General features: G+C 40.4%; 1 protein-coding gene across 1 annotated transcript in view; it reads right to left on the bottom strand.

Annotated features, from left to right (window-relative positions):
• CALR3 (calreticulin 3) overlaps window positions 1–9,965 on the bottom strand; it is a gene marked incomplete at both ends in the record, with an annotated part of 31,390 nt that extends 21,425 nt beyond the window's left edge. The window contains 3 exons of the mRNA XM_079702593.1: window positions 6,741–6,944; window positions 9,564–9,665; window positions 9,875–9,965. Coding sequence (XP_079558719.1) covers window positions 6,741–6,944; window positions 9,564–9,665; window positions 9,875–9,965 — 397 coding nt within the window. The remainder of the gene's footprint in view (window positions 1–6,740; window positions 6,945–9,563; window positions 9,666–9,874) is intronic.
• Window positions 9,966–13,269: the final 3,304 nt, after the last annotated feature.

Here is a 13,269-nt window from a genome sequence, read left to right as displayed (position 1 = left end):
GTGTTCCCATTTATTTATGTCTTAATTTCTTCCAGCAATAATGTGTAGTTTGCATTAGACAAGTCTCTCACTTTCTTGGTTAAGATGATTACTAAGTATTTTACTCCTTTGGATGTCATTGTAAATGACATTGTTTTTGTAATTTCCTTTTCAGATTATTCATTGTGTATAGGAATGCAACTGTTTTTGGTTTTGTTTTTTAACATGTTGACTTTGTATACTGTTACTTTGCTGAATTCATTCATTAGTTCTAATAGGGTTTTTCTGTGCAAGCTTTAGGGTTTTCTACATATCATATCATCTGCAAACAGATAATTTTACTTCTTCTTTTCCAATTTCTTTTCTTTTTCTTGCCTAATTGCTCTGGCTAAAACTTCCAGTACTATGTTGAATAGAAGTGGGAAGACAGGCATCCTTGCCTTGTTCAGATCTCAGAGGAAACACTGAGTTTTTCTGAGTATGCTCACTGTGGGGTTTTCATATATGCCTTTTATTACGTTGAATTTGTTTCCTTTTATTCCTAGTTTGTTGTGTGTTTTTATTATGAAAAGGTGTTGAATTTTGTCAAATGCTTTTTCTGCATCAAATGTGATGATCATTTTTCCCCCTTCGTTCTGTTGATGTTGCATATTACATTGATTTTCATATGTCAAACCATACTTGCATCCCAGGAATAAATGCCACTTGGTCATGTTGTATAATTCTTTTAGTATGCTGCTGAATTCTGTTTAGTAGTATATTGTTGACGATTTGCATCAGTGTTTTCTTGTAGCGTCTTTGGTTTTGGTATTAGGGTAATGTTGGCATCATAGAATGAGTTAGGAAGTGTTCCCTCCTTTTCAATTTTTTGGAAAAGTTTGAGAAGGATTGGTATTCTTTCAATGTTTGGTAGAATTCACCAGCGAAACCATCAGATTCAGAGCCAGCCTTCCTTCCTTCTTTCCTTCTTTCCTTCCTTCCTTCCTCTTCCAGTTTTATTGAAATATTATTGCCATACAGAACTATATAAGCTTAATATACACAACATAATGATTTGACTTACATATACCATGAAATGATGACCACAAAAAATTTAGTGAACATCCATCATCTCATATAGGTACAGAATTTTTAAAAAAGTATTTTTTCCTTGTGGTGAGAACTCTTAGGATTTACTCTATCAACAGCTTTCATATATAACATACAGCAGTGTTAAGAATATTAATCATATTGTACATTACAACCCTAGTATTTATTTGTCTTATAACTGGAAGTTTGTACCTTTTGACCACCTTCATCCCATTCCCCCTCCTCCATGCCCACCTCTGGTAACCACAAATCTGATCTCCTTCTCTATGAGTTTGCTTGTGAAGTATAATTGTCCTACAACATTATGTTAGCTCCTGGTGCAGAAAATAGTGATTCAATATTTTTATACATTACAAAATGGTCACCATGATAAGTTTAATTACTTTGTTACCATACAAAGAAACTACATTATTATATATGACTATATAATATATGACTATATGACTATATTCCCCATGCTGTACATTTCATCCCTGTGGCTCACTTATTTTGCAACTGGAAATTTGTACCTCTGAATCTCTACCACCTACTTTACTCATCTTTTCACCCTCCTCCCTTCTGGCAACCACCTGTTCTCTACATTTATGACTCTCTACTTTGTTATATTTGTTCATTTGCTTTGTTTTTTGGATTCCACATATAAGTGAAATCATATAGTATTTGTCTTTCTCTGTCTGACTTATTTCACTTAGCATAAAACTCTCTAAGTCCATCTGTGTTGTCACAAATAGAAAGATTTCATTCCTTTTTATGTCTGAGTAATATTCCATTGTATATATACATCTTCTTTATACACTCATTTATTGATGGGCACTTATATTCCTTCCATATCTTGGCTAATGGAAATAATGCTGCAATGAACATAGGGGAGCATATATCTAGCCATTCTGACAGGTGTGAGGTGATATCTCATTGTGGTTTTGATTTGCATTTCTCTGATGATTAGTGATGTCGAACGTCTTTCATTTGTCTTTTGGCCATCTGTATGCCTTCTTTGGAAAAATGTCAATTCAGGTCCTCAGCCCATTTTTTGATTGGGCTTTTTTTTTGATGTTGAGTTCTATGAGTTCTTTATTTTGGATATTAACTCTTTATTAAATCTATCATTTGCAAATCTCCTCTCCCATTCAGTAGGCTGCCTTTTCATTTTGTTCGTGGTTTCCTTCACTGTGCAAAGGCTTTTGAGTTTGATGTAGTCCCATTTATTTATTTTTGCTTTTGTTCCCCTTGCCTGAGGAGACAGATGCAAAAAAAATATTGCTTAAGCTGAAGTCAAAGAGCATACTGCCTGTTTTCTTCTAGGAGTTTTATGGTTTCAGGTTGTAATTTAAGTCTTTAATCCATTTTGAGTTTATTTTTGTATATAGTGAGAGAGTAGCCCAGTTTTCTCAAAACTATTTATTGAAGAGGCTGTCTTTTTCCCATTGTAAGCTTTTGCCTTTTTTGTTGTGGATTGACATATATAAGCATGGGTTCATTTCTGAAATCTTTATTCTGTTTCACTGATCTGTGTGTTTGTTTCTATGCCAGTACCATACTGTTTTGATTACTATAAGCTTTGTAGTATAGTTTGAAATCAGGGAGTGTGGTATCTCCAGCTTTGTTACTCTTTCTCAAAATTGTTCTGCCTATTTGGGGTCGTTGTGTTTCCATACAGATTTTAGAATTATTTGTTCTCGTTTGTGAAAAATGCCATTGGTATTTTGATAGGGATTGCATTGAATCTGTATATTGCCTTGGGGAAGATGGATATTTTAACAATATTAATTCTTCCAATCCATGAGGTATACCTTTCAATTTGTTTGTGTCATCTTCAATTTCTTTCTTCAGTGCCTTATAGTTTTCTGAGCACAGGACTTTTACCTCCTTAGTTAGATTTATTCCTAGGTATTTTATTCTTTTTGATGCAACTGTAAATGGGTTTGTTTTCCTAATTTTTCTGATAGTTTGTTGTTGGTGTATGGAAAGAAAACAGATTTCTGTATATTAATTTTATATCCTGCAGTTTTACTGAATTTATTAGTTCTAGTAGTATTTTGGCAGTGTCTTTAGTATTGTCTATGTATAGTACCATGTCATCTGCACACAGTGACAGTTGTACCTCTTCCTTTCTAATTTGGATTCCTTTTATTTATTTTTCTTCTCTGATTGCTGTAGCCAGGACTTCCAATACTATGTTGAATAAAAGTGGCAAGAGTGGGCATCCTTATCTCATTCCTGATCTTAGAGGAAATGCTTTCAGCTTTTCACCACTGAATATAATGTTGGCTGTAGGTTTGTCATATGTGGCCTTTATTATGTTGAGGTATATTCCCTATATACTCACTTTGTTGAGACAAGGCTTTTCTTTGTTGGGATAATTTTGTTTACTGCTTCAATTTCCTTACGACTTATAGGTCTATTCAGATTTCCTCTTTGTGATTGAGTCTTGGTAGGTTTTGTGTTTCTAGGAATTTGTCCCTTTCATCTAGGTTATCCAACTTTTTGGTGTACAAATATTCATAGTACTCTCTTATAATCCCTTTTATTTCTGTAGACAAGGTAGTAACATCCTCACTTTCATTTCTGATTTTAGTAATCTGAGTCTTCTCTCTTCTTCCCTTAGTCCATCTAGCTAGTTATTGATGTCACAAAGTTACATCTTTATAGGCTGTGTCCCCTAAAACATAAACTAATAATTCTTTAAAATGCATTTGTCTCTTAAATTATGTAGAAAACTAGATTTGTAGTTACAAACCAAAGTTACAGTAATATTAGCTTTTACACAAATAATTGTTTTTCCTTAAATGTATTAGTCTCTTAAATCATGAAAACAAAAAGTGTAGTTATAAACCATTGTTAAATAATACTTTTATAATTATATTTACTTTTATTGAGATTTTTATTTCTCCATATAGGTTCGAGTTACTGTCTAGTGAGTGTCCTTTCATTTCACCTTGCAGGACTCCCTTGAGCATTTCTTGTAAAGCAGTTCTAGTGGTTACAAACTCCCTCAGCTTTTCTGTCTTAATTTTTCCACATATTTGAAGGACAGTTCTGCCAAATGTGAGTTTTCATTGAGAGTTGTTTTTTTTTCTTTTCACTTTGAATCCACTGTCTTGTGGCCTCCAAAGTTTCTGATGAGAAATCTACTGATAAGCTTATTGCAAATGCCTTGTATGTGATGATTTGCTTCCCTCTTGCTGCTTTCAACATTCTTTGTCTTTGCTTTTTGCAAGTTTGATTGCACTGTGTCTTGGTGTGGACCTCTTTGAGTTCATCTTACCTGGAGTTCATAGAGCTTCTTGGATATTTATATTCATGTATTTCATCAAATGTGGAAGTTTTCAGCCTTTGTTTTTTCAAATATTCTCTCCCTCTGGTTTTTCTCTCTCTTCTCCTTCTGTGACTCCCACAATGTGTACGATGGTCTGTTTGATGGTGTCCCACAGGTCCCTTAGCCTCTGTTTGCTCTCCTTCAATCTTGTTTCTTTCTGCTCCTCAGCCTTGAGAATTTCAATTATCCTATCTTCAAGATCTGTTTCTTTCTTCTGCTTGCTCAAATATGCCTTTGACTCTTCTAGTGAACTCTTCACGTCAGTTTACTTTTCAGCTCCAGAATTTGATTTTGGTTTCTTGCTAAGTATTCTATCTCCTTACTGATATTTCCATTTTACTCTCATTTTTCTTGACTTTCACTACATCTTCATTTAGTTCTTTTAGCATCATTCAGACAGTTATTTAAGTCTAATAGATCTGCCATTAGGTCTTTTTTTCAGGGACAGTTTATGTTGATTTATTCTTTTCATTTGAATGGGCCACACTTTCCTGTTTCTTTGTATACCTTGTGATTATTTGTTAAGCACTGGACATATGAGTCTAATAATGAATGTTAAGTCTGGAAATTGGATTCTCCTCCTTCTGCAAGGTTTGCTGTGTTGTTGTTGGTTTTTTGACTGATTGTTGAAGGCTGACTCTGTACCAAGGGTCAGCCTGGGATGTAAACTTAAGGTTTTCTCAGGTCTTTTCTGAGTGTTTTCCTGTGTATGTGTGGTCACTTTCTAATTTTCCCTGCATATGTAGTTGTTTTTCTTGTTTTTGTTTTCGTTTTCTCCTTTTTTTTTTTTTTTTTTTTTTGCAGTACACGGGCCTCTCACTGTTGTGGCCTCTCCTGTTGCGGAGCACAGGCTCTGGACGCGCAGGCTCAGCGGCCATGGCTCACGGGCCCAGCCGCTCCACGGCATGTGGGATCTTCCCAGACCGGGGCACGAACCCGTGTCCCCTGCATCGGCAGGCAGACTCTCAACCACTGCACCACCAGGGAAGCTCTCTAGTTGTTTTTTAATGTCCTAGTCTTTAATGTCTAGCTTCCTAAAGGGGAAAAGGTGAAAAATGAAGGGTGGGAGGGAAGGGTTCTGGCCCTTTAAGTCTCCTGGAAATCATTTCAGCTGGAGGGGGAGAGGCTTACAACAATGGGGGTATGTTTAACAACAATGGCTGCCCATCTCTTCTTCTGCGCCTCTGCAATAAGAAGGGGCAATCAGCCATCAGAGTTCAGATCCTTGATATTTGGAGGACAGGGTCCTTTTTGCCTACCCTGGCTCCCGTAAAAGCTGCTCCAGGAACCTGGTGCACAGCTGTCTGTCTGCCATGTGGCTGGAGGTGGGAATGGGTAGGTACTTCTGTGCTAAGAACTGAAATTCACCCAAACTGACCTCCCCAGTTTTCTCCTGGAAGTTGCAATACTTCCACAGACTGCATAGTTCCCTAACTGTTACATCAGACAGATTCTGCCAGTGCAAGAATGTTTCCTTGTCTAGGTGGTGAGACAGATTCCTGGTGCTTCCTATTCCCCCATCTTCCCAGAATCCTCTTCATTCTTAAACGTTTTTGAATCCACACATTTCAGTTATGTCTAGTTCCTGCAGCCCAATGTGGCCTTCCCAATTAAAGCACAGATGTTAATCAATTACTCCTAGTGTCAGGAGACATTCAATGTATTCCAGGGGTCAACAATCTCCTTTTTCTGTAAGGAGCCAGACAGTAAATATTTTTGGTTTTGTGAGCTATATACTCTCTGTCATGACCACTCAACTCTGCCACTGCTGCTTGAAAGCAGCCATAGACAAGATGTAAATGAACTGAGTGAGGCTGCATTCCAATAAGACTTCATTTGTGGACACTGAAATTTGAGTTTCATATTATTTTCATGGGTCAAAAGTATTGTCCTTCTTTTGATTTTTTTAATCATCCAAAAATGTTAAAAAGCAGGAAGCTCCCTGGTTGCCTAGTGGTTAGGATTCTGGGCTTTCACTCCTGTGGCCTGGATTCAATCCCTGGTCAGGGAACTGAGATCCTGCAAGCCATGCAGTGCAGCCAAAAAATTAAAAAACCCATTCTCAGTTCATGGGCCATAACAAACACAGGCTGTGGGCCGATTTGGCCCATGGCCAAGGTTTACTGAGTCCTGAGGCATTCAGAATACTTGGGGCTACATTAATGTTGAATAAATAACTTTCTCCCAAGAACAACAGAATGGTACAGTCGCCTTTTAAAATACTAATTAGGTTTAACAGTACTAGAAACCTTTAGTTAGATAAACTCAACACAACTATAGCAAAGTCAGTCTAAGGATTCTACAGGTGGAAGGGTTTTCAAAATCACAAATGGTTGTCCATACTATCTAAACTCACCAAACATAATATAGTACTGGGATTTTCCATTCAGGTTCTTCTGATCCACGTCTGCAGGGAAGAGCTTAATGTAGCCCCCTCCACAGTCCATCTTCTGCTCATGTTTCACGGTGTACTGAATGATCAGAGTCTTCCCTTTATTGCTAAATGGTTTGAACCGTGCAGAGATGGAGTAGAATCGGCTATTTTGAGTGGTCTGCAGACCTTTAAATAAAAAGTACTCATGAAGGATTAGGAATGACACTGCTCAGCAATGCAGGGACTTAAATGGTTGTCCTCCCCCACCCCTGATAATAAACCTTCCAACCATTTATGTTGATCCTGCACCTATAGCACATTTGTACAATGATATACAATGGGCATATCACTAACAGGCTCTCTGCTGCCAGAGAACTTCTATTTCACATACTCATGTACATGTTTTTGTACTTAATATACCACTGTTAGGTCTTAAGTTATAAAAACACTTCAGCTCTAACTGACAAATATGCAATCTAATTATAGATAAAAGATTAATTTTGCTTCCCTTCATTTTCCAAGGGGTGGGAATGTACAGGGAAGCTTTGTAACAACTGGATTAAACAATGGAACATTCTACTTCTTTCCCTTAATTCTCATCTTAAAACAGCTATTTAAGAGACACAACGGCTGATGGAGGACAGACTGCTGATCTGGGGGAAAAAAAAAGTGCTTCACTGCCCTGGATGAGCTGGTCCTTGGGTGTCATCTGTGTGGTGGCTCTTTTTATGAAGATACCATCCTTTTGTCATCTGAATCTTGTAGTTTATAAGTTTAGCCATTCACTTCAAGACCAAAAACCCCTTTTCAGTAGCCAAAAGGCTCTGTACCAATTCCTTATCTTATACTGGAGTATAAGACAAACCTGACAACAAGGACCTACTGTATAGCACAGGGAACTCTACTCAATATTTTGTAATAACCTATAAGAGAAAAGAATTTGAAATATATATAACTGAATCACTGTACTGTACACCTAAGACTAACATGATAACATGATATTATAAATCAACTATACTTAAATTAAAAAAAAAAAAGACAAACCTGAAAACAGAGCCAGTCTTCTTTTTTTTTTTTTTTGCAGTATGTGGGCCTCTCACTGTTGTGGCCTCTCTCGTTGCGGAGCACAGGCTCCGGACGCGCAGGCTCAGCGGCCATGGCTCACGGGCCCAGCCGCTCCGTGGCATGTGGGATCTTCCCAGATCGGGGCACGAACCCGTGTCTCCTGCATCGGCAGGCGGACTCTCAACCACTGCGCCACCAGGGAAGCCCAGAGCCAGTCTTCTTATAACCTACCCTTCCTTGCAAACATACTCCAGCCTCCATAACTGCCTATGCTGAGAGCCATCATTAATGAACCTGGCATTTTGTGTCAGTATGTCTAAGACTGAGCTCACGGTTGACTCCCCACTCCCAAACCTATCTCTCTCTCTCTTTCCTACATTCTTCCCCCACTCTTCACTTTCTCAGGTTATCTGTAGCCCCTTCCCCTACCATCCAGGCAATTCCTAAGGCCATCTGACTCACCACCTCCCTCTGTGTCTCACCACACTCCTCAGCCACCACCATCACCTCTCACTCATCTCTGTCTGGTTAAATTCTATTGATCTTTCCATCCATGGCTTCTATGTTATGGTCCTGGGAGACCACAATGAAAGGGGTCAAATTAACTGGTATCCTCAGTGCCTTGTGTGTCTGCTCTCAGTAGACAAGTGCTGGAATGAATGAAATGCACAGAGTCTCAGGATTCCAGGTTGGAGGAAGGAAAAACATTGTGGGAAAAAACCAAATGACAACCCCGCTCCCTGGACAAGCTTCACAGACCACCTTGTTATTTCACTCCATTTTTGCCATTACAGCCTGACAATTTGGAACAATGTGTATCCACAAAACAATGAGGGCAACACTGGAATAACAGGGCCAAGATGGAAGTTGAGTGGAAGGTGGTAAAGAGGGAAATTTTTCATCTAAATCAGGGGTTGGTAAACTTTTTTCTGTTAAGGCCAGGGAATAAATGCTTTACACTTTGGGAGCCATTCCTTCTCCATCCTAATTACTCATTTCTGCCTTTGCAGCCTGAAAGCAGCCATAGACTGTATGCAAATGAAGAAGCATGGCTGTATTCCACTAACACTTTATTTATGGACCCTGAAATTTCGGGCATTTCATTGAATTTTGTGTAATTTTTATGCATCACAAAATACTATTCCCCTTTCTATTTTTCTCCAACAATTAAAAAACGTAGAGACCACTCTCAGCTAACTGTTTGTACAAAAAACAGGCAGTAGAGGAGCTGTAATTTGCCTACCTTTGATCATCAGGAATGAGAAGCCAGAATAGAGGTTATCCTTGGTACTTGGAGACTACTGACTTGGGCGGTGGGGGGTGGGGGGGGTAGGCCAGAAGGGAAGACTTGGGGGTGGAGGTGGGGCCTGAAAACGTTCCTATCTTGACCTCGGTGTGCAGTTGTAAACATTCATCCTATTGGACCCCCAAAGATCCGTGTGCTTGACAGCATATAACTTTTACCCTGTTTTTCTTTTTAACGTGAAAATAAAAATGAGAAGTACCTTCTAAACTTTTTCCTTCTGTAGAGCAAGAACCTCGGCTCTCCGAACCCATTTGACTAGTGCTTGTAAAGAGGGGGTATCTTGGTCAAGAAAAGAGAGAGAAGACAAAAAAACCCTACCCATGCCTGTTTCCCGACCTGTGAAATGGGTGTTGGGGCTGTGCCATACCTACCCTGAAAGGTTGCTATGGGGGGTTAAACATTCATCTTGATTTTCTTACGATTCCTACACTAACCTTTGTCTTTCTCTTTATGACCATAAAATTTCCCGGACGAGAGTCCAAAATACCCAAATTGGGAGTCATTGGTGGACTGCACCCATCGGTTCCTCCAGCGCTCTGTTGGGGGGAAATAACACCGGTTAGGGCTGAAAACTGTTAATTTGGGTCGTGGGGAGAGTGTTGGGGGCCCTCGAGGCTTCGAAGCTTCGAGGTTTTGCCACCACCGATCCCTCGGCGACAGGCGGGGCCAATGGCAACTCGGGCCATCCGTTGGGCACTGGGGTATGAGGGAGCTTAAGCCTCCGCCACGGGCGGAGCCCCTTCACCTCCATCTAGAAATTCCTCCTGGAAGTAGACTGTGGCCAGCGCCACCCGCAGCACACAGACTGCCCAGAGCGAGACACGAGCGGCGGCCATGGAGAAGGCGCGGCCACCTCTTCTCGTAACCGTCCCTTTGCGCTCAGGGGTCTCCGCGGCGCGCCGGCCCCTCCTCGGAACTACTCCCGTCACGCCTCGCGATTGTGACCCGAGACACCATTGGGCCTTGATGCGCGGTGCACGCCGGGTCCCCCTTCAAACTACCATTCCCATGATGCCTCGCGATAGTGACATGGAACGCTATTGGTCGTTGGGGCGCGGGGTGCACCGGGAGGTGTAGTCTCTTTCGCCCTGGCGCCGTTGCCGGGGTCAACGGTCCCTTCTGGCCCAAGAGTCCGGCCGAGAGCGGTGGCGGCCTCCGCGGAAGGACTTCGTGGGAGGAGGTTGGCGGGGTTGGCTGGGCGGTGGCCGGGCTTAATGCCCGGGCTCGGGAGAGGAGTTGCAGGGGAACGGGACGCGCTCCGGGTCTGGGCAGGTCGGGCGGCGGGAGAGCGGCCTAGCGCCTCATTTTCCCCGTCTGGGGCCCACTAGCGAGCGTGGTACGATGTGGGTCGCTCCAGGCCTGGGGGAAAAGCTCGATGGTCTGAGGGGCGACTGTGTTTTCAAATTTTGGTTTATTTATTTTTAACAACTTTATTGATAATTCATTTACAAAGCATACAGTTCACTCCTTCTAAGCGTACAGTTCCCGTTATTTTTAGTAAATTTACCAAATGGTGCAAACATCACTACCATCCAGCTTTAGAACTTGTCAGTCACCCCAAGTGTATCTCTCCTGCCCCTTTGCAGTCTATCTCCGCTACCACTCCCAGTCCCAGGCAACCACTGATGGACTTTCTGAGTATATAGATTTACCTTTTCTGGACGATCCTTATAACTGGAATTATACAGTGTGTGTTTTTTTGCATCATCTGGTATTTTCCCTTAATATGGTGTGTTTGACGTATATGCGTGTTGTGTGTGTCATTATTTGTTCTTTTTTATTACTCATTTATGGATGGACTTCAGTTTTCATCCATTCACTAGTTAATGGATATTTGGGTTGTTTCCACTTATTGTCTATTATGAATAAGAACTATTATGAACATTTGCATACATTTCAGTTATCTTGGGCTTCATGGGAGTGGAATTGCTGGATCATATGGTAACGATGTTTAACTTTTTGAGGAACTACCAGACCGTTTTCCAGTTTGTCAGCTGCGTCATTTTATAGTCTCCTCCAAAGGGGTATGAAGGTTCCAATTTCTTCACGCCCTCCGCCAACCATTTGTTATTTTCTGTAGTTTTGATTATAGCCACCCTCGTGGGTATGAAGTGGATCTTATAGTGGTTTTGATTTGAATTTCCCTCATGGCTGATGTTGAACATCTTTTCAGGTGCTTATTGGCCATTTGTATTTTTTTTTTTTTTTTTTTGGTGAAATATCGGTTCACATCTTTTACCTATTGGTTTATTTTTAATTACGTGTTTTTAAAATACATCTATTTCTGAAACTAACACAATATTGTAAATCAACTGTACTTCAATAAAAGTTTTTTAATTAAAAAAAGTATATTTTAGTTGTGGTAAAATGTACATAACATGAAATTTACCCTTTTAAACATTATTGATTTATTTTTAAAATTATCTTATTTTATTTTACTTATTTATTTTGGCTGCACCGTGCAGCTTGTGGGATCTCAGTTTCTGGAGCAGGGATTGAACCCGGGTCATGGCAGTGAAAGCCTGGAATCCTAACCACTAGGCCACCAGAGAAATCCCTTTTTCTTAAAATTCTTTTTTAAAAAATTATTTATTTTATTTAATTGTTTTATTAAAAAATTTTTTTTAAACCTAGGGAAACTTTCAGAAGAACTCGATGCCAGAAAACCTGGCCTGGTGGTCAGGCTTTTCCTTTGACCCACAGAGTGCCCTGGGCCTTGCCTACAAAAATACTCACAAAGATAGCTGTTGATGTTGTTCCAGTGCTTTCTACTTCCCCTTCACCATGTCCTTCCAGCTAAAAGTTAGCCCGTTATGCAGGTAGTCCAAATACTGTCATTACTGCTATCTAAATTTTATTGTATGCTTATTCCATGCCCCACACTGAACATAGGAATCCTGTGAGGCTAATAGTTATTATTCCCTTTTTACAGAGGAGCAAGCTGAGGCACAGAGTGGTTAAGTAACTTGACCAGGATCACTCACACTAGGAATTCTGCACTGTTTCTGTTGGGTGTGATTTTTGATTCATTGACTCCTGTGGTCAGGCCTGTGCTGGGCACTCTTAGTACATGGGGTGGTTAAGGTGGGGATGAGCAAGCAAGCACACTAGTCAGAGAAACAGACAGTAAAATAATAAAAATAATTCATTCTTGTACAGAATCTTAGGGGCCAGGTTAAATGCCTTGCACAAAATATTTGAACTCAGCTTTGAAAGGTATATAAGATGTAGGGTAGCCAGGTTTAACAAATCAAAATACTGGACACCCAGTTGAATTTCAGTTTCAGATAAACAACAAATAATTTTTTAGTATAAAAATATTTAGGGCTCCCCTGGTGGTGCAGTGGTTAAGAATCCGCCTGCCAATGCAGGGGACACGGGTTCGAGCACTGGTCCGGGAAGATCCCACATGCCATGGAGCAACTAAGCCCGTGTGCCACAACTACTGAGCCTGCGCTCTGGAGCCCGCAAGCCACAACTACTGAGCCCGCATGCTGCAACTACTGAAGCCCGCGTGCCTAGAGCCTGTCCTCTGCAACAAGAGAAGCCACTGCAATGAGAAGCCCATGCACCGGAACAAAGAGTAGCCCCCACTCACTGCAATTAGAGAAAGCTGCACACAGCAACGAAGAACCAAAGCAGCCAAAAATAAATAAATTTAAAAAATTTTTGGAACATTACCTTTTAGGATAAAAATATTTGGGTCATACTTATATTTTAAAAATTATTTGCTATTTATCTGAAATTCAAATAACTGGGTGTCCTGTATTTAGTCTGGCAATCCCAATAAGGTTGTTTTCCAAGTGGACAGAGTGGGGAAAAAAAAAGGCTTTTTGGGGTCTCACAGTAAATTTTTTAAAATAAAAGTAACAAATGGCCTTGCTAAAACATTCAAACAGTATGGAGCTGAGGCATGGTTCTGCATCTTTTCTGCCTCACAGATCATTATGCTGGAGACATTATTATGCACACAGATCTCCCCCATTCCTTTTAACAGCTGCATAGTATTCCATTGTCTGCCTGTGGTCATCTGGACTTCATTGGGCCTGTATGGATGGGATCAGGATTCTGATGAGTACAAACAATGCTGCCAAGACATCCCTTGAACATACATCTCTATGGGCATTGTAGGGAAATTCC

This window comes from Hyperoodon ampullatus (genome assembly GCF_949752795.1).
Source record: "Hyperoodon ampullatus genome assembly, chromosome: 4".
Lineage (NCBI taxonomy): Eukaryota > Metazoa > Chordata > Mammalia > Artiodactyla > Ziphiidae > Hyperoodon > Hyperoodon ampullatus.
This window is presented reverse-complemented; position numbering and strand designations above follow the sequence as displayed.